Raw genomic sequence first — 22477 nt, forward strand, 5'->3', positions numbered from 1 at the left:
AAACTTCATGTGTGAGATAAACACCTGAATTATCTACTATTCAGTTCAGTGGAACATACCAGTGCTTGAAGTACCCCTCCTTGATACAATCTCCCTCCCTCCTTTCGTAAGAAGCACCCATTATCCCGAACTTTGGGTTTATCATTTCCTTAATTTGTGATTTTTCTCGTATCTGTAGGCATCCCTGAGCAATAAACTGTTTGATTTATAGGCATTTAATCTTATGTCACTTTATGCTGTTCAAACTCCCCTGCAACTGGTTTTTCCCTTCAAACTTCAGGCTTGTAAGCAGGCAGGTCTGCTTGTCCCGCTCCTGCTCCTTCTCCTCTCTTCCTCCTCCTGCTCCCATGAGCTCTCTCTCTCTCTCAAATAAATAAAATCTTCAAAAAAACATGTAATCAAGCTGATGTGGGTAGCTGTAATGAAGGACCCATTTTTTGTTCCAAAGTTCTGTGCCTCAGTTTCCTCCACTATAAATACACGAGGAGGAGCTTAGCTTCATCATCTGTCAGTACTCTTCCAGATCTGAAAGTCCCGTTTTACTTTTAACAGTAGGTACAGACGTGTATAGTTTGCCCTAACAGTATGGTGCTGGTCATAATTATAATTTATTTGAGGTTGACTCTTTGATGAGGAACACGGTTCCCATGGGAAATGTGTCATGGTATCATTTTCAGACATTTCAGCAAAATTGGAAGATTACTTTAGTAGAAAACTTTGGTATGCAAGACAAGTCATTTTAATACCAGGTTTGACGCAGCACATGCAATGGTCAGAAAAGACAGAATTCACAATGCAAAAATGCAAAGTTTATTTTCTTAAATAAAATACTATATTCATATCTATACAAATAATTATTACAACCATTAAAATGTTACATTTACCAATAAAAATTTCAAAACTTTAAACAAGAGCATGGTTCAGAATATTCACACCCTAATACAATGCATTTGTAAAAAGATGTCAAAATAAACAGGACCTATTCTTATTTACAACTGTAGGACAATCCTGATCATATTATACATATCTTCTCTGGATTCCATTACAAAACAAATTAGTTCCCATTAGAATTATAAACCAGGTGATTTACAGTAATAGGACACAGTACACAGCAGACATTGCTGGCATGGGAATAGATACAAATATTACACTATTGAAAAACTACAGTTGGGTTTTTTTTTCTGGTGACTGCCCTACAGTAAGCCTCTCGCCCAGTGTATTTTAAATAATTTGTGAAGGTAATTATGTTCTCAGATTTTTACACCTATTTTACCAAAATGTGTATGCATGTGTGTGTGTGCATGTATGTGTGTGTGCGTGTGTGTATATGGCCTGCTGAACATGGAAGTGAATCTTTTCTTCACAGTAACACAACTGCAGCATTTTAAGCAACACTGTCTGGTCCCTTTCTTCTTGGAAGATCAACAGTTCAACTCCCTTAAAGGTTACCAATATAGTCAAGTCCAGTGGCCTCGATGACCCCACAAATGAGAACGGTTTTAAGACTTAAGGGATGGAGATAAAGAGATCCAGAGAAGTGAGGAAGAAGTGAGATGGAGGAAACTCTTAAGTTTCTGTAACAGAGTATGGTGTAGAGCTGTACACACAACTGAGCCAAAAAAAAAAAAAAAAAAAAAAACCCAAAAAGCAAAAACCCCACAACTTATGATCATTTTTAAAAGTGTTAAATTACAAGATAGAGATTCTATGTCTCATGAGATCTCCGGTGACAGATGATGCAGACTATCATCCAAAATAACACCAATTTGAATATTTTATCCAATACTTTCAACCCAAGTTGGCTCGTGTTTATGAAGCATCTGAAAGCATGCCTGCACCCGAGCCATACAGTTGACAGGGTTTGTGCCGATATGGAAGTAACAGTGTTGAATGACCACCACCTACAAGCTCAGACTTTAAAAGGAGTTTTGCTTCTAAACAGTACATTTTTTACAAGATCGGCATAAAAGATGGCTCAGAGAACGATAAGGCAACAGTGAGAAATAGCTGTTCTTGTCTTCTAGGTGTTTGATTACACAGCACGTACCATTCTGGCTGGTCCTTTGCTATGTAGCAGAGGAGTGGGTGAGTAGTATGTTCCAATGGCTGGTCTTTGGACCAGAGGCACAGTTTCAAGTAAAGTGCAGTACCAGGATAGAGGCATGTGGGCAGAACTAGAAGCTCCATGTCCAAGAAGGTCCTCATGCTGGACTGCCTCCCTCTAAACTCAGTGCTCCCCCACAGACTCTGGTAAAAACACTGTCTGGCTCACATAGGAAGGGTAGAATGCAGAGAGATACGGTTAAGCCAAAAAAAAAACAAAAAGAGAGAGAGAGAGACCCTTTTCTGTTGGGAGCATTTAGCCCAAAATGTACTTCAAGAAGAAATGAATTTCTGGCCTTTAATTTGCATATAGGTATCATAAAATCATCACTCACAGATTAACTTCATACTAGTTTATTTGGCTATTATTATTGTCCTCTGGATGTATACAACCATAAGCAATGATCTCTGGACAAAGGGAGAATTTATACAGACAACAGTACTATGACTTCCAGATTCCTAAAGATATCAATCCAAAGCTATCTGATCTTAGTACCACCTTTGCGCTTTCTGAAACTCCTCCATGGGAAGAAAGGAAATTTCATCAAAACAAGGAACAGAACTGTATGGTTTATTCAAAATTTTAAATTAATTCTAATTTTGTTTCAAGAAATTCTTGTTGCCTCTTGATAGAACAGGAGATACAGTGGTTCCTGAAGCCAGGAATTGGGAATCAGATATAGGAGCACGACTCATTATATCAAACAATGATCCAAGAGATGGATGGGCACAATAAACCTTTCAAGGCAGAGGAGTAATCATCCTAAGGAAATAAACAGGCTCCCTGCCATCTGTCTGACACGGAGCAGATGGAAGAAAAAAGGAGTATAGGTATCTACAGATCAGAGGAAGGGTAAAGCCAAGAAGAGTCTGGTTAGTAAGTCTACTTTTTCTCAAATTTTAAAAAATTTACTCCCATTAAAATGTGTTTGCACATTTTTTTAAATATAAATTTTAGCCTTTCCATGACATGGATAATGTTAGAAGGCAAGAGCAAGGCAAATAAATTTTCTTTAAAGCATTTAAATAATTTTATATTTTAAGAAGGCTGATTAGGAAAACAAACCCCAAAAAAGGCTGATTTTTAAAAGTTGATCTTTATTGCAGTTCACCCTGATATGTAACTGGAAATTGCTGCAAAAGAATATTCTCTCCTCATTCTTCTCCTTCCACAGTTCTATTATGTTAAATTTTAAAAAGCATGATCACTGTGGAATATCACTCCTTACTTAGAAAAAAGGTATCATCCCTGGTCCCTCCAAAAGGACTTCCAATATAAATAAAAATAAACTTCCTTAAATGGTATAAAATATCCCCCAAACAACCGGTATGTACCAAAAAAAAAAAAAAAAAGACATCAAACTTGCTTTTATCCATGATTGACACATCAGAAATTTATACATGAGAAATCTGAAATTTTTCACCTCATTAGAAGTTACTTTGTTAAATCTTTAGAGAAATCACTTTCTCTAATTGATTCTATGTGATCAACAACACTAAAAAAAGATAGAAATAATTTAATTAATGATTCTCACTTTGATTCATACATTTGTATGTTTGTGTATTTAAGAAATCAAAAATTTATGGAAATTGTTTTTACATTCTATAGACCCAGTTCTATATTAGCAAGCCAAGCCAAAAATAACGATAAATTTATTATAACCAAAACTGACTGTTTTCCTGTCACGCTTTTGCCAAAAATTGTATCCAGAGACTGCTAGATATTAAATAAAGAATTTCCTCCCCAAAATCATGTAGCTCTGATTACCAAATACTTAATATACAGCTGGTAAATCTCATACACTCATGCTTTTCAATCAAATAAGATTACTATGCTCTGAACACTTTCAGAATTGAGTCCATATATACGATGATCTCTTACATACACATGCACATCTGTAAGATAACTAGAGCTACACGTAAGCAGAAGCCAAACCATTTGCAGATGATCACATCTTTCTTCGGATGGTCAAATAAGCTTTCCTGAAGGGTAGAGGCTGATTTGGGATCAAAGTATTATGTGCTTGGAATGAAAACTCTGAAAAACGGAAATGCTATCTCTGAACTGGGCTGAGCGGAAAAAGAAAATCAATCCAACAGAGGGCAGCTGACAGTACCAGCCTTTCAGGCCTTTCTGCTGCGAAGTTCAAATTGATCTTCTCCTTAGCCTGTTACCGTTGTTCTAATTATATCGAACAGTGCCCAGTTCTTCAGAACTCAACAACCGCCACGCTGTGCGTGTGTGCACTTGTATGTGTATGTGAAAGGCAGAGAGAGGGACAGGGAGAGGGAGGGAGGGAGGGAGAAGAGCCCAACACAGTGAACACTATCCTTCTTGAAATTGGCAGGTTGGACCTTTCAAGTACAGAGAAAAACCCAAATGTCATAACTTAAAACTCAGTTAAGGTAATTAGTTTAAAAACAAGCCACGAATCTCACTTTTTTCCCAATTACAAGTTCTAACTACTGTGTTTATCTGTTGTCTTATTTAAGTAACTCCTATTCTTCACCATGACCATTTTGAAAGTGAAAAGTGAAAATACAGCTTTTCTTGTTTACAACTCTTTTTTCCTTTTTTTATTTTTTTTCCTTTTTTTGCCCCCAGGAGGCTGCTTCAGTGGGCAGCAGGAAGAGAGAGGAAGGTTTGGTAAATATAGTTCAAGAGGCACACATGACCCTTTTACTGAGTCTTCACTAGAGGTATTCGCCAGAGTTAACTGCTCTGACCCAGCCTGAGGAGGCATTTTTAAGGAGGAAAAAAATAAAATAAAATTCTGGTCCTTGGGTTGCCATTATCAACAGAGCAGACGGAACCATTTATACATTTCTCTCCCACTCCATCCCCTATTTGGCAGAATATAACAACAACAACAACAACAACAACTAATAGGTTTGAGAATATGAGTATTTATGGTTGTTTTCATAGGCTTTAAGTTTTCTAAATTCAATATATTAGTGTGTGTGTGTGTGTGTGTGTACACACATGTATGTACAAAATTAACTTCTAAGGGGCTTTTAAAAACCCTGACATCAAGTTTTCCAATACTTCAGCAAGTCTCAGGTCACAATTTCCATTTCCAGATGGCAGGACAATTTTTGAAGGACCAGCTTATACTTTAAAATCTATGTCTGTGCACACACACGCACACACACACATGCACATACATACACACACCTGGACATATACAAAGACAATTTTCTGAAGCACCATTTCACATCTGCCATCAGGAAAAATAATGAACAAATTCATCTTTTCATTATAAGTCTACTATGAAGGGTAATAATGTAACATACAATGCCATATTTTAAATATAAATATCAGTAAGTGAAAATACCGACAGAGCTTAAGACTCTGCTCAGAAATATTTAAAAAGTAAGGCTCAAATAATCGTGTAGATTCCAAACACTATTTACTGAGCAGTCCCTAATGATTAAACAAATATAAAAGAAATTATTTCAGGATCAAATGAACAGAATGAAGAGAGAATACTGAAACAAAATTTAACTGATGAAACAACAATCTTTAACTGAACACAAGCAAAACTCTGCAATACAACTGCTTTTACCGTTATGACCTGATGCAAAATGCAAGCGCAAAATGGAGAATGTCTATGTACTTTGCTTTTTAGATTGCTATTTTTAAGGCTAAGTAAGGAAGACCTTTGTGTTCTAGGATCTTGGCACATTAAAAGATAAAATGGCTCTCTAATGTGAAGAAAAGACATTAAATTCAGATAACTGATGAATTATTATAATTAAGAAGGAAGCATCTACCTAAATCAGACCTTGGGAGTAAAGGCTGATTAAACAACTCATTTACCTACTAACTGCTTGACTTTAACCATGGACACTCATTCCATAGTAATTCAACACCTGCCATGGGTAAGAAACTATTCTAGATGTGGATATCAGCCAAGCATTTTGGTGATGTACCATTGCATTGCATCGAAGCGTCTGGATTTTTGGAAAGAATTCAACTATCTCAAGTACCTATTTTACAAATGATCAACAATCAAGTTTAAAATCTGGGTTCTTTCCTACTACTCAGCACATGCCAAGAGGATCTCCTCCAACTTCCAGCTGATTAGCATTTAGGGAATATAAGATTCCAAATCAAACTTGAAAATCTAACTCCGTTCAGAAAATTTAAAAAGCACACCGTGCAGTTAAAAATGAAAAGATAATTTGTTTTTGACAACCCATGATTCGCATCATTTCTGACGTGACTTCCCTACATTCAGAAGGTAACAGGAAATTGATCATACAAACACAGATACACACACAAACACACACACACACACACACACACACGATCTCCCTCTCCATGTGCATTAAGTGTGCACATGCACACAAACACATCTGTAGTCTCAGCCGACACACGTACATTTAGTCTATCAATATTCAGACAGCTGAACTGCAGTCATGACCTAAAATATGGCTTATGTTGTGGGCAGGTCTGTTTGAGGACTGCTTGGAAGAGTCGGAGGCAGAGGAGTTCGCTATGGTTAGCAAAGGTGACATTGCCGAGCCATCCGGAAGAGCTGTAGCTATTTCTGGAAACAAAGATGTCATGTTAAAGTTGGACAAGTGAGAGTTGGTCATGTGCATTGGCGGCATATCAGGGAGCAGAGGAAAACTTGGTTGAGCAAAACCAACAGGTCTGGGAGGAGACAGAATTGATCCAAATCGGTTATTTAGGCTTCCGCTGTTGACTTTCTCAGTGCTAGGATTTGAAAACATCTGATTGGAAAAATACGGGATGGAAATATCATTGGACAGTGTAGGATGGGCAGGAGAGTATGGGGGATAGAAGGAGGGTAGAGTATTCTGGGGGTCTACAGGGATGAGAGCTGGCGTTCGAGTGGCACTAGGCTGAGTTACCTGTGGAATGAAAGAAGTATTAGCATTTATTGGTGGATTCATGCCACCCTCAGGAATAAAAGGAAAACCGAAATTTTGTGATAGTGTATGCTGGTCAGGTGCCGAATTATCGTTAGGTATTTGTGGGCTATCGGGCATGAAACGAACAATACTTCCTCTCTTCTCTGTAGTGGGCTGCTGGCGTCCAAGAATCATACTGCCACTAGTAGACAGAGGAAGATGGGGAAGACTCGGATCAAAGACATTACTGTGTCTTTGGTTTCCAGAACGATTCCTTTCAGGCTGACGGATTTTGGAACCACTGCTGTCTTGCAAGGGATGCCTTGATCTCTGGGGAACTGAAGAGTTAGTTGGACGTACAGGAGGCCCTTGCTCAGCATTTCCGTGAGACACAGACGGATGGGGCAGAGCTGGCCTTGCAACCCCATGCATGTTGGTTGTGACTGGAGGGTTCATGTGGCCCTTGGTCCCATGACTGTCAGTTATCCTCATGGGATTGGACTTCTGCACAGAAACATTGGGACTTGTGTTTCGACCTTGAATATCTCCTGAAGAAGAAGAACTGGAGAAAGGAATATTCAAGGTGCTGTTCCTGGTGTTAATTGCACCTAGGGACATGTCACAGCTTTCCCTGTTCTGACTCTCACTCTCTCTTCTAATATGTACACTTTCATGAGCTGGGGGACAATTATATTCAATGGCAGAGGATGGACCACACTGTGTGTTCCTCTGATGTTCCGAGAGTGGTCTCTGTGTTCCAAGGACCTGATCACCAAGGTGAGGGGCAAGTAAGCTCTGCATGAAACTCTGGTGGCATGTGTTTTCACTGTCCCTTGGTGGGATGGCATTTCCTGCTGGGATGCTCTGAACTGGTGGATAAGGTAATCTCTTTTGGCGGTCGATTGGTGGTGGACCAGGGTTTTGACTGATTCGAAAAGCCTGGGACTGCATAGTCCTCAGGGATGACACAGGGTTACCTATTTCATTATTTCTTGAGGACTGTACTTCAAAATTACTCGGGGGCTGTTGACTGGCTCCACTTGGTTTAAACGTCTGACAGTCAGAAAGGCGGATCTCCGGGGCAACAGGATGGTCCACACGACCCTGCATATTGTGAAGGGCCAAGCTCTTATTCCTGGGAACATCAAGATAGCTTCTCATTTCCAGCTGATCTGAAACTCTGGAACCCTGAATTGATATGCCCATTCTCTGCTCGGAATTAGAAGACGTCTTTCCAATGAGTGCCTCAGCAGAATAACTTGAAACCCTATTTCTCTCTGGCCTGTGTGGAGCACAGGTCATGTCTGAAGGTCTCGTCACAATACTTGGCTGGGACACCATTTGCTGCTCCATGCCTCTTGATGTCAGAAGCCTCTGCATTGGGTTATGCCTGGATACGTGTTCTGAAGAAACCCCTGAACCTTGCTGACTGTTCCCGACATCTGGCTGCTGGTGCAGAAGATCTTGACTGAGATGGTTCTGGGGATGGCTATGGTGGTTCCGGCTGGCCGAAGGGTTTTCACAACTCTTCTCCGGCTGCGAACTTCCGAAGTGCTGCTGCATCTGTTGCTGCATCTGCTGATGGTGGGGGTGTGGCTGACCGCTCTTGGGCCGGGGCTGATCAGTTCCAGGGTGCTTTGGTTGCAAGGCAAGCTGAGAGGCCTGAGTGCCCTGAACAAGATTCCGCTTTTTCTGCATCTGAACTTCCTGTTGTAGAGTCCTCTGTTGGTGGACGTTATGGGGCTGAGAGTGGACGGAGCTCTCTGCGTGAGGTATGTGATGCTGCAGCTGATACAGGTGATGCCTCTCTCGCACCGCTTGCTGCTGCTGCTGCTGCTGCTGCTGCTGCTGCTGCTTTAAGTAGAGGTGGTTACTGTGCAGGTGGGACACGCCCTGGGCCGGAACATGCTGCTGCAGGGCCTGGAGATGTTGACTGGCCTGGGTCTGCTGCTGCTCGGCGACCGAGTTCTGAGAGCTGCACTGCACTTCCGTTGGCCTCAATGTGGGGCCCACAAAACTGTTACTAGGTGGAAACAGTCGGGTGAGGCCGTCCCCGTGTGCTGCGTTGCTGATGGGCACCGCGGAGTTCGCAGAGTTGGGAGGGAGCTGACTGACCATCATCTGAGCCTGATCAGAAATGCTGTCTGGAGTTCGGCTCATCAGGGACATTGCCTCAAGCCTCAGCGGGGCTGGCTGGCAATGCTTCTGACGTTTAGCCGAAGACAATAAAAGGTCATCTTGGACAGCACGCTTAGCAGAGTCTTTGCGGCTTTCCTGGCTTGGCTTTAAGAGGGGCTCTTGGATCTGTGGATTTGGTATGGTGCCAGTTATGGTGCTGAGCTGTTCCTGCGGATATTCGGTCATCAGAGCTGGTCCAGGAGGCTGACCGGTGTAGGAGCTAGATGCCACCGTCAGAGTAACCGTTGCAGGAACAGTTGTTTGCTCTGAAGTTTGGGACAAACCAGCACAGCTGACCAGAGGATGGCTGCTGCTGCTCTGGTGGATAAGATTATTCACACTCAAACTGGTGATGCTTGGTGGCTGAGAGGTTGAAACCTGTAAAGAGGCACTGGATGTTTTCATTCCCACAGAACAACTTGGTTTCCCAAGGGGCCGATCCACTGTGGCTTCAATCGAATCCTGAGAAGTAAATTCATTTGGTGTTGCTTCTGCCTGTCCGGCACCACCCTCTTTAGATACCTGTGTTTTGAAAGGCTGCTCCCCCTCTAGAGGCGATGCTTCGGCAGGCTTCGAAGTGACGTCCCTCATGTCAGCCTGACTGCCAGCTCTTCCCTTCTCAAGGCTGTCCTGGTCAAATATCGCTCTTGCCGCAAGAGCGACGATGTCAGTTTGCTCTACAAAGGTACAGCTGTCACACGTGTTGGTCGTTGTACTGCTGCTGACATCCTCTCTAGTCGTTTCAGGAAGCATGGACGCCACTGAGAAACTACGGCTGCTGCCAGAGCTGGTTGACATGGGAGAGTCCGCCTGTCTGCTGACCAGCAAGGAGCCACCAATGCCCTCCGGATCAGGGACGCACGAGTGAGGCGGCCCCGGGTCTCTATCGTCACTGCTCATCAGTAAGAGCTCCTGTTTGGGATGTAAATCGACACCTGCATCAACCAGTTTAGAGTTTTCTGAAGAAAAGTCAGGATGGTCCACCTGGACTGAGAGAGAGAGTTTCTGAGGGTCTTTCTCTTTCTCGAGACCAGAAAGCAGCGCAGTCAAACCCGGCCCCTTTAAGAGACCCGTGGCTTGCAACGTATCAGGTGAATCTTGCTCTACCCTGCAAGGCTCCGCAATGACCTCTACCTCGGAAACACAGTCCCTACCGGCAGTGCTGGCGGTAGATGACAGACCAGAAACCTGAGAAACCAAAACGTGGGGATCATTTGGAGATGGAATCAACACATTAGCCGAAGCGCAGGATTTGGCAGCATCTGACAACGCCAAACTAGTTGGTGGCTTATCCTGAGGGGTCTCTCGTTGCAAAATGGGGGCAGAATCTTTGGATTTTGCTGGAGCCATGACAAAATGTTCACTCGGTACAGATTCTTGGGAGGGTGAGCTAGTTTCTTCTGCTGACTTAGATTTAGGTAGAGATTCAGGTATCACTGACTCGGAATTCAGAACGTCCACAGAATGTGCACCAGAAACACTTACACTGTTTGCCTGGGACCGGGCGACAGACGGTAACCCAACAGGGAGGCTTTCCAGCAGTCCGTCATTATTACATGATGGTTCCGCTGTGGCGTCAGTGCTGGCGCAGTCAAACTTGCCCGCGTCTCTGACTGGATTCAGGGGGCACGCCAACTTGTTAGCTGCTAAGTGTTTCTTGGCACCTGGCTTCTTATTCAACCTTTTCGACTTCACGTTAGGTAAACAAGCTACAGCGTTCACTGAGGGAGTAGTTACTAGACTGTAAGCACTGGGTAGTGTGGCCGAATTATCAGTTGTCACAGGAGATGCTACAGTTGTTGTTAACGAAACACAGTTAACTGGGGTGGTCTGACTATTTGCAGCAGTCAGAGGATTGGCAGGCTGGCTAATAGACAACTGTACACAGCTTTGCCCAGCCATCTGCGATATGCTTTGATTGAGGCTGGCCAAAGCTCCAAACGTATTCAGGGCAACGTTGGTATTTGGATCTTCGCTGGTGGTGGGTTGGATAATTTGCATAGGGGTTTGATTTGTAGTTCCTGATGAGGACATCACAGGCTGCAAAGCAAAGAGCTGTCCATTTAAAGAAATGGTTTGAGGCTGCTGTTGGTTTGACATGGTAACAGAAAAACTTTGTGTTGAACTAGATGTTGCTAAAGATGAAGGTCTTGGTAAAATATGGACGAGATGCTTTCCTCCAAAAGTCTGTGGGGTCGAAACATTCTGCACTGAATTATTAGACCCTATTAGAGCACTGGCTCCATTGACTGGCAGTCGAACAGAACCAGGAGGTGGAGCCGAGAGGAGCGGCAGGGGGTTCTGATTAGCTGCCTGTATGATTACTATCTGTTGACCCATGGTTTGGTTGGGAACCTCTGCTCTCATCACCGCTGGGCAAGGGGTTGTGCTGGGAGGCTGGAGAATGATAACATTTTGATTACCTGGAGCTGTATTAACAGCCGACCCAACAGGCTGAGCCATCTGAATAACCTGCATTGCTGAATTCAAAGGAAGGATATTTTTTGGAGGCTGAGATTTAACTTGTGGTTGGGCAATCAGCGGCTGCATAGGTAAAGATGGGCAAGAAGGCAAGGTTACAACCACTTGCTCAACTGCCTGCCCATCTGCTGGAAAGGAATTACTCAAGTTAACACCTGTAGCGACGGATCTCCCGTGGTTGGCTGTGGTAGGGCTGGGACCAGACTCATTTACTACTGGAGTCACAGCAGAAGACGGTGTCTGGCTCAAGGGTTGAATAGTGTTTCCCGCCAGTTGCAGAGTAGTCCACGTTGTCTGTGTGTTTCCAGTGGAGGAGATTCGAGTAAGGCTATTCATGTTTTTTAAATCTGAAGCGCTAACACTTGAAGAAGGCAAAGAACAAGAAAGTGTCCAACTACTGTCCAAAGGGCTTGCAGAGAGAGTGCTTACGGGAGTGGCGGTCTTCCCTCCTCCGGGGGAAGAGGGGGCCACCACTGCGGTAACAGCTGCAGAGTCTGCGCCCTTGCTAATGCTCACTGGACAGGAATCACCTGCAGACCTGGGGGGCTGGGAGCAGACTGTGGTGGTAACTGAAACGACGAAGGTGGTTTGAAAATCATTTCTGAAATCCTGTATGCTCAGGCAGGACTTGCTTCCATGGTGCACTTTCGCAGCAGTCACCGAGGAAGTGGTGGGGATGCTTGTGGCACAAGGGACTGTTTTCCTCACTAATTTGGGGCTCTCTTGCCCATTCTTATTTTCAGGAGAATTCTGATCATTCAGACATGTGTGCAAGGGACGATGTTGGTGGGCTTCAGGCCCAATGGGAACAGCGATCAGTGAGCCACTGGTGGCACCAAGCACACTCGATTCACTTTCAGAGGTGGAAAGCTCGACAATGTTTTGAGCAGAAATGGTGGCAGGAAGACAAAGAGGAACAGGCTGGTTGGCAGCCAATGCAGAAACTGTGGGCTGATGCCATGGCTTGTTTTCAGGAGGGTAAACTCCAGAAATAGACACAGGAGTCACCAGATTGCAAGCCCTCTGTACCGGCGCCACATTGGCGGTCTGCTTTTGTAAATTATGACCAACATTAAAGGTTATCCCCTGAACAGCTGTTCCCTGGCTGTTTCCACCAGGCTGACTCCCATTGGAATAAACAATGATATTTTTTTGAACCTGATCACTGGGAATAACAACAGAGACCTTTGAGTTTTTAAGATTTCCTTTCCAGTGGATTGTGGGGTCATCATATAGGCATATGTCATTTGCTTTCAGTAATTCGATATATCGGCCATTTTCTTTTTGAATTTCTTCCAGTTGTTTACGTAGCTTTTTAATTTCTTCAGCTACAATATTAAAAATAAAAATGAAACAATTACCTGTTAATGCCAGTAGTTACGGTAACGTAAGAAAAAGCTGTGTGCCAACTACTCAGTTCTAATTCTAGTCTTTCTAAATAGCTTAACTGAGAATCTTCAGTTCTCTTAATAAAGCAAATTCTTTCTCCTTTTTACAGTGGTATATCAAGCCTCTATTCTATCCTTTTTTAAAAAATGTATCGTTGAGGGTCAATGACCCAAAGGTCCAAAATTACTCATAATGTAGAAATCTCAAAATTCCCAATTCAAAAATTCCCAGTAGGGCAGCTCCAAAGGCAAAAGGAGGAAAGATATACTGTTATCATGGTAATGTGCCAGGAAAATAGCACTGAGTATCAATACGATAGGCTGTAACAGCAAACATTATTTGTGGTAGTAGTGGGGAGTCCCCTTTATAAATGGCTTTAGACTCCTATTTCACTCGGAAACAACAGAGCCCAAGTGAAACGTGTGAAAGTAAAGTAGCAGAGTACCGACGAGAGCATCAATAATGGAACTTGAATTTTCCTTGGGAGCGCCAAGATACATCCACTGCTGTCACACCCCACTCTTTCCAAAGGGGAAGAACTTCCCCCACAGATCCTAGGACTGGGGCAGCCTTGGCTGCTGGTGTTTCTGCTCTGTGACCCCACACATCCCACCTGTCTTGCCACTCTCCCTCCGCCAAGGGCGGACAATCTTCAAAGCCAATGCCCTCTGAGGGGGCCTGAAATAAAAAGTTCCGTTATGATGAGGATAAGCTGCGACTAGCAGATTATTCTTCTCAGACTTTTAAACTACGAGACACAGAAGAAAGATGCCAGTGTGCCATGGACATCAGAAACAACTGGACAATTATGATGGACCAAATAATAATGATGACGGTTCTCACTTACTACACACTTACTATAAGCACTTTTCATTCATCGTCTCGTTTAATAACAATAATAACAATGACCACAGCAATGGGTAACATTTACTATATTAGTTATTAGAGCTTGACTCTAAGTACTATACCTGCATTATCTCTTTTAATCCTCATAACAACCATGAGATGGGAACTACCTATTGTCATCAGTATTTTGAGATGTGAGAAACAGACTCAGGGTAATCACATAAATTTGTCTAAAAATCAACCACATACATGCTAGGATTATCTTCATTTTAAGAAAAGGAAATGGAGACTGGGAGAGGCAAAGTAATAAGCACAGGTACTGAGTGCATAAGTGAAGAGGAGACTCAGCCCAGGTGGGCCTGACTCCCAGGGCCGCCGCTCAGACCACTGCGCAGCCGGTCATGTGGGCAGTGAGCATGTGGGGAAGCTGCTGGGGGAAGAAAAGAGAAAAGAGCAGAGGCACCAAAAAGAACCAAAGAAAGGCTGGTGGCTTAAGCTGCCTCAAGCCAGGGCCAACCTGTTCAGTGTTTCCTGAGCCCCAGGCAACTTGTATTCTTCCAACAGGCTCCCTTTTCCCTGAGTTATCTTTACTGCCTCAGCCTCTAGGCTGTGAAACCAAAGGAGCTCTCCTGAGGAAAGTCCACACAGCATTCTGGCCTTGACACCCCTTCTGTGGGGTGCCTCAGAACGGTTACCAAATGAGTATTATGAAACTACCTACCAGCATCATAAAACAAGGCCTGAGTTGTAAAAGACAGCTGACGTGGGGCAGAAGTGGGTAAGGGGACAACTAACTTAAAGTAAGCAATGAGAATTCAGAAGGCTGACCTTCCGGATATACAATGAACACAGCCCAACGCTGCCCCCACCTCAGCAAATTCTACCTTTGTTCCTCTCCTTTTAAGGTGACCTACTGAACTGTCACAGGAAATTCTTTCTCTGCTCTAGTCAGAGCCATAAATAAAGGACAATTCAAACTGCCTACCGCTCTGAGCTTTATCCTTGCTTGGGATATTTTTCTTTTCAGCTGTTATAAAAAACTGAAAATTTTTTAACAATGTGATTATCTAAAAAATAATGACTAATAAAAATCAAATTCCATTAAATGATCAGGCAGTCTGAAACACACATTACATGCAATATAAACAATTATGAATGGAATGTTTTGACTTTTTGAGTTAATTCACAGCTAAGTCTTGGCCCGAGCGTATCTTTATTTTATTTTTAAGTTACACTGAGCAGGACTCTCCCCTACATCCCCTAGCTGGAAGATCCAAGCGGAATAAAAGAGATCCACCATTATTTGTCTCATGAGTTAAGCAAACACAAAGTACACAGAAGAGTCCAAAATCAAAATTCTGTATGGCTGAAAGATTAGAGCTGTTCAAGGAGCGGGTGGGTAGGTAAACTACAATGAATTTATTTTACAACACTATTCTCTCAGACCCACTGAAGATACAATCTTAACAATGTTTCTGGTCAAAAAAAGCCTTCTGTATCCACTATAAGTTGCCCTATGACACAAAGACCTGAACACTGAACAAAAAGATTATCTTCAAATCTTTACCTTGCTCATTGTTTCCTCCATTAAGCAGGAGTTCATCATTTTGCCTTTTCAATTCTGTTATATATTTAAAGGCTTGGTCCAGGATCATATTCTTGCTCTGCCGAAGAGAATTAACCATTTAAAAGTTTCACTGAAGAGTAAGAACTTGCCAGAAGAAACTTAGAGCTTTGGTTTTATCACATATATGTGATATGCATCTTTTCAAAATTAAACAGGCACCATATTCAAATGCTTCTACTGTTCATTTTTCATTTACTAAGTATTTATTGCACATCTACTATGTGGCAGGTTCTGTTCTAAGCACTGGTGATATAATAAACAAAAGAGACAAAATTCCTGACCTGCAGGAATATACAAGTTTTATATATATATTTATACACACACACACACATTTATATATTTATATATTTGTATATTTATATAAAATCAGGTAATGCTAAGTGCTATGAAGAAAAAATAAAGCAGGGTAAAGAGGAGGCCAGAGATGGCAGAGGTCACTCTGTCCTATGGATTGAATGTTTATGTCCCCCTGTAACTCATGTTGAAACCCTGATCCCTGATATGATGGTATCTGCAGGTGGGCCTTTGGGAGGTAGTTAGGTCATGAGGGTAGATCCCTCATGAATGAGATCAGTGCCCTTAGAAGAAAAGACATGAGAGAGGTGATCGCACTCTTTGTCATGCGAGGACATAGCCAGGAAAAGAGCCTACACCAGGAACTGATGTATGCTTACACTTTGCAGCCTCCAGAACTGTGAGAAGTAAATTTCTGTTGTGTAAACCACCCAGGCTATGTTCTTTTTCTTATAAGAGCCCAAACTAAGATACTGTACTATAATCTATTTTGCATGGATAGGCCGGAGAAGGCCTCTCTTGTAAGACAAAGCAAAAACCTGAAGGAAGTACCAGGAAGTATGCCCCATGGATACCTGGAGGAAAAGGCTCCAGGTCTTAGGATCAACAAGGACAAAGGCCCCAAAGCAGGGCTGTGTTCGCACACTGGAGGAATCATGGTGAAGTGAGAGGAACTAGAGTGAAGTATATGGGGGAAGAGTGGTAGGAGGAAGAGGCCAGAGAGGGCATTCAAATGTGAAGATTTTAGACTTCTTTACTCTATGAACAATTATTAAAACATAATGAATGACATTCCTTTTGGTTTTAGTTCTCTAGACCTTATTCCAGAGGCAACTGCCATAAAGTTACTTGTATATCCTTCCAGAAACATTCTACGCTGATACATGGATTTTTTATCTATCAAAACAAAACAAAACAAAAAACCAACAACGACAACACAGAACAGATAAACAGTATCCTACATTGTTCTTTTTTATTTAAAAATATATCTTGGAGGGGTACCTGGGTGTCTCAGTGGGTTAAAGCCTCTGCTCAGGTCATGATCCCAGGGTCCTGGGATCGAGCCCCACATCGGGCTCTCTGCTCAGTGGGGAGCCTGCTTCCCTCTCTCTCTCTGCCTGCCTCTCTGCCTACTTGTGATCTCTGTCAAATAAATAAATAAAATTTAAAAATAAAAATAAAAATATATCTTGGAGATATTTCATTGTAGAGTTTAGATATCTATGTTATACTTTCTAAAGGCTGAATTTATTTTATTTTTGAGTCCATTACTGACAACTATTTAATCTGTATAAGAGGCATTTTGGTTTTTTATTATTCAGCTATTAAAAATGTTGCAGTGAATGTTTAATTTCTATTCCAGTATGTATATTATTAAATATCCCCAGTACGTTCTTAGATAGCTCTTTTCAGGTGGAATCAGTGATTCAGGGCTTTGGTTCACAAAGTTACAAACCTGGGTTTCTTAGATTGAGTCCCAACAGAAATCCAATATAATCTAGGAAATATTTTACTCTAGAGAGAAAAGATAAATATTATCCTTTCTTTTTTTTTTAAATATGATTGAAAATATTCATATTTTCTTAGTTGTTTCCAAATGTCAGAGTTCTCGGTCAGACTTGAAAATACTTTAAAACAAGTCTTTGGCAATCTCCAAATTATTCTTGGTGACCCTGATATCCCTCTGGCCATAATTTTGGAACCAGAGGGCATATAAAGAGTCACCTTAATATTATCCTTTCTTAAAGCAAGAGTTGAGACAAAGGCAGAACATGATAATGCCCATCTACTTGCCTCTCTACTGCACACAGGGCTGAGGACGTGTAGCAACAGTGAAGAAAATCTTAATCTACTTGGCTTCTGGGAGCCAAATACTGACTTCCATTGCACATTCTAGGACAGCAAGGAAGTTGAATGACTATGGTTTCCTTTCAGAGAAACTTGTAGGAATGAAAACCAAGAGCAGGAAAATAAGATATTACTGGGAAAACACCAAAATTTCCTGAGAAACTCCTGTACATTGACATGTGGAGAAAGAAAAACAATCAGAAGAGAGTTCCTGCCCTTAAATTTGCTATCATGTTAACGAAACTCAAAGTACATTAAACACACACACACACACACAAATGAAAAAATACACATATGCAAGACTAAGTACAACCCTGTAGAAGAGAATGAAAAGAAAGTGAAGCGTAAGACCTTGCCAAGGGAGATGGTGTTGAGAAGCAAGCAAATTGATCTGGCCCTCTGAAAGCCTGGGGAGGTACAGGATGGACTGGGAAGCTCCAGCTACCACAAAAGGTGCGGTGAGGAATGGGTTAAACTGAAGAGAGTGGTGGAAAGACTCTTCTTATGCAGTAATAAAAACCCCCTCTCTCCCACACACATATCCTATGCAGCTGTACCAATGCAGGAGACAAGTTCTGTAAAATCTGAACTAGAGAATTTTGGCCTCAGGGATGGTTGGCACAGAAGTGGACAAGATGAGGCAACTCAATGAAGACAGGAGGGTGAAGTAAAATTCTGCCTCCTAAAGCATGAGACTCTCCAGCACCCTTTCCCCAACCAGCTCCCTGAATGTGGCAACCAGCCTTATACTCTTCTTCCCACCCTTTCCCCTCCTAGATAGGGTGCTGAAGGATTCTTCTCTGGAAAATAAAAGTTATAGTTAGTCCCAAAAGTAAACAAGCTACCAATATTGATATTTTTTAGTGCCCCCAAAACAATAATACTAGCTTACCACTTAATCACTCAGCAGTTAAGAGCACCAAAAGTCAAGCCTATTCAATCAGCTTTTTAATGCCTCATTCTCAAATATGAGAAAACAGCTAAGTATCACTAAAATTTAAGCAAAGTCCCCAAAATGAAAGACAAAACAACAAAACAAAGGGGAAAAAAAGAAAATTAGAAGAAACAAAAACAAGAAAAAAAAATTAAAAACCTATATAACATTCTCAGAGATGACATAATGTTGTATTCATGAACCAAACATACAATATGAAAAAAAAAAAAACCAAAGAGAATAAGAAAAAGACTCTTGAAAGTATTAAATTAAAATTAAAAGTATGAGAGCTGAAATTTAAAAACAGAAGAGTTGGAAAAGACCAGTTGAGACTGAAGAACGGCAGAAGGTTCTAGAAGTAAAGTCTCAAAGGAAAAAGAGAAAACAAATTATGTGATACACTTGACTATGCAGTAACCCTAAAGAGACAGTTGGAAGTGTGGAAAGAATTAAAGAGAGGTATAGAGAGAGGTGCCTAAGAGGCTCAGTTAGTAGAGCATGGGACCCTTGATCTCAGGGTTGTGAGTTCAAGCCCCACATTGGGTATAGAGCTTACTTAAAAATAAATTTTAAAAAATTTAAATAAATATCAAGATTGGCATATAAACAGGTAAGCAAATGAAAAGTGAGGCAATTATTAACCCCCCCCAAAACACAAAAGTTACATACAAGACAAAACATAGTAATAGTATTCCCTCCTACAATTAACCATATTTTCAGTCTAAAAACCAAAAAACTGAATACTAATTTAACCAAAAGTTTGAGTAGAATTATATTGGGAGGATTAGACAAGGAGAAGCCAAAGGAAAAAAATAAGAAGACATTAGATAAAATCTAAAACAGAAATATTAAGATACAGTAATATAAGCTTATTATTTCAAAATATAAAGGTTATTTCAGAAGAAAGAGTTGAGAATGGATGACTTTAAGCTGTTGTACTGGACTTGGGAAGCAAGAAGTCCAGAGGCTCATATTGTTGTTGTAAGGTTTTTAGTGCTATTTGTTATGTTTATATATTAATTTTCACATATATTAATTTAATTAAAAACTAACCAAAAGGCTAAGACAAATTATGAAATCCCATTATAATGAAACACTACATAGCCATGAAAAAGAAAGGAGATCATATGAGGAAGGGTATCTGTAACTAAAAGTCTAGTATATACCAGTGAGTGAAAATGACAAGGAAGGTTATAAAACAGCACTTGGGGTCTAAATATAGATATAGATATATAATCATAAAGCAATGTGTAACAGCATGTGTAAGATGTGTAACAACAATAGTTATAATAATATAATAGTCATAATAGTAGTTATAACTTGGAAGTAGCATGTCAATTTGTTTTTCAAACTTTTTTATGCCTTCCATATTGTTTCCATTTTGTTTTATTTTGTTTTGTTTTCAGTAAGCACATTTTATCCTCATTATCACAGGAAACAAAAAGCTTTATTCATGAAGGAATACTGTCCTGTTTAAAAGCTGAGATTTATGTACCACTGGATGTTGATAGGGCACCGAGAATAAAATAGAGATCTTTGGAAGATTCTAGGTAAGAATTTAAGACAAAAAATATGATTGACGGAAAATAAAAGAAATGCCTGGTAAATATAATAGCACATAAATAAAGGTAATCATAGGACTGAATAATTCAAGATCTTAAAGATCTAAAAATTATGTGGTCCATCTGACCATGTAGAATGCTCTGCTATAAGACTGCTATAAGTATGGGGAAATTAAAGATAGATATATAGAAAATTAAGGAAATGAAAAACAATGAGGCAAGTAACTATATACCATAAACAACAGGAAACAAAAATAATCATTCTGAGCAAAGAAACAACTTAGAGAATTATCTCTTCACAAGTAAGGAATGAAAATATGAGTGGACTTCTTACCTGCTTCAGGGCAGGGGAACACGGGATCAGCTCTCCTATCCTATTTATTCCGGCATTGATTTTCTTCTTTCTATGCCTCTCCACTAGACAGGGAGGAAAATCCATTTATCAAATCTTATGGTACCAATGCCAAAGTTTATTATTCTCCCTGGGTAAAGAAATTTTAGGTAAAGAAATCCCTAACAAAATTTTATCAAACAGTATCTATTGGAGACAAATAACTACAATTAGATTTCTAAGAATGTCATATTTTAAGTCTAGTATTATAGGAACTGATAAAAGTAATACTTCTATTAACATTTTAAAATGTGATCTATAATAATTAAATTCAAATTATAAACAGAAGTTGCTAACTATGTTTCAAGTAATTACTAGAGATTTTAGTGATAACTGAAATTTAAGAACCTACTAACAAGCTAAGTTACTAAACAGCTGCATTTTCATATGGGCAAATGAGACCTACTTAGATTACAGAACCTTAAAACACCTATTACGATGACTAGAAGGCTGTAGCCCCTGAAAAATAAAGTGTTATAAAATGTACCAAATTGTAAAAGTACATACAATTACTTCTATAAATGTTTATATGGCTTTGGCCTAGAATTTTGATATTTTGAGATAAAATCAAATATGTATTTTCTGTATTTCTCTGTAATTGAGGACTCCATAACTTCATTAAGACTCTTCACATTTCTAGGACCTTTAAGGCCTACAGCCTGCTGCTCATCTCTCCCCTACTCCTGTAGGCAGCCAGCCCCTTCTAGAATTTCTGCAAAGACACATACTCTTTATTCCATTTGGCAGAGGTAGAGCTGGACCTCCTCAGTGAGTGAAACCACTTAAACCACTAGTTCCAGGGATACATATTCATCCTTAAATTATTTAAATAGACAATGAATCAGAAGATAAGCAAACCATCTTCGTGAGACTGGGGGCTTTTTGTCAATTAAACAATAAAGGAATAAAAAAGTAAGGAGCAGGGGCACCTGGGTGGCTTAATCAGCTGAGCATCTGCCTTCAGCATGATCTTGGGGTCCTGGGATGGAGCCCCACTTAGGGCTCCCTGCTCAGAAGGGAGTCTGCTTCTCCCTCTGACCCTCCTCCTCACTCATGCTTTCTCTCTCAAAGAAATAAATAAAATCTTAAAAAAAAAAAAAAAGTAAGGAACATTTCCCTAAAACATAATGAATAATGATGCTATGCTTACAACACAAAAACTTAAAATCAACTACAGTATAATTTCATTTTGAATGCAAAAAGTGCTAACAAATATAATTGAAATTGTTGTTTCTACCTGCGTTGTGTGTCTCCCGGTTTTTCTTTCTGAAACAAAAAGATAAAAGGAACATAAAATAATGGGAAAACATTTTTAACACTTTATATTTTGAGAACTATAAGAATAAATTTTATGAATTTGTATTTGTTGTATCAACAGGAAACCACCCAAAGAAACATTTTCTTAATAAATATTATGGTATGGAAAACATAACTGTAGGTACATCAATGTAAATTTAGAATCCACAATTTCTAGAAGTAACTACAATTCTCTATTCTTCCATACCCAGAAGTCATTGGTTGGGAAGTAAATTAATCACTGAAAAAACCTTAACTATTTGAAAAATGTAATTAAAGAGCTAGTCAACTCTCAAAGAGATACCCCAAGTAGGTGACCTCTGATGTTTGCCCTGGTGGCTGGCAAGGGGTGCTGTGAATGTGTAAGGGATACAAGAACAGGAGGAAACTTTTAATAAGAACAGGAGGAAACTTTTAATCCCAGGGAGAAAAAAGGCAGCCAACAGCACCCAGGCACAGATTACTGGCATTTGAGCCATGTTTTGCATTTGTGTACCTAAAAGCTAATTTCCTAAAACCACTGATTTTCCCTTTTATGTACAAACATTAGCATTCCCTAATAGCTATTTGGTAAAGAAAGAGAATGGGGATTTTAATATTAATGAAAGCACCAGGCATGCAATTCTAAGCAGAAACACTGCCCCAAA

General features: G+C 40.5%; 1 protein-coding gene across 2 annotated transcripts in view; it reads right to left on the reverse strand.

Annotated features, from left to right (window-relative positions):
• Nucleotides 1-787: 787 nt before the first annotated feature.
• USF3 (upstream transcription factor family member 3) overlaps nt 788-22477 on the reverse strand; it is a 50792-nt gene continuing 29102 nt past the window's right edge. For both annotated transcript variants that reach the window (XM_044251407.1, XM_044251406.1), the window contains exons 4-7: nt 21772-21800; nt 20478-20560; nt 15446-15542; nt 788-12971 (exon numbers count right to left, since the gene is read on the reverse strand). In XM_044251407.1, coding sequence (XP_044107342.1) covers nt 6505-12971; nt 15446-15542; nt 20478-20560; nt 21772-21800 — 6676 coding nt within the window. In that variant the 3' untranslated portion in view covers nt 788-6504. The remainder of the gene's footprint in view (nt 12972-15445; nt 15543-20477; nt 20561-21771; nt 21801-22477) is intronic.

This window comes from Neovison vison, chromosome 6, assembly GCF_020171115.1.
Source record: "Neovison vison isolate M4711 chromosome 6, ASM_NN_V1, whole genome shotgun sequence".
Taxonomy (NCBI): Eukaryota; Metazoa; Chordata; class Mammalia; order Carnivora; family Mustelidae; genus Neogale; species Neogale vison.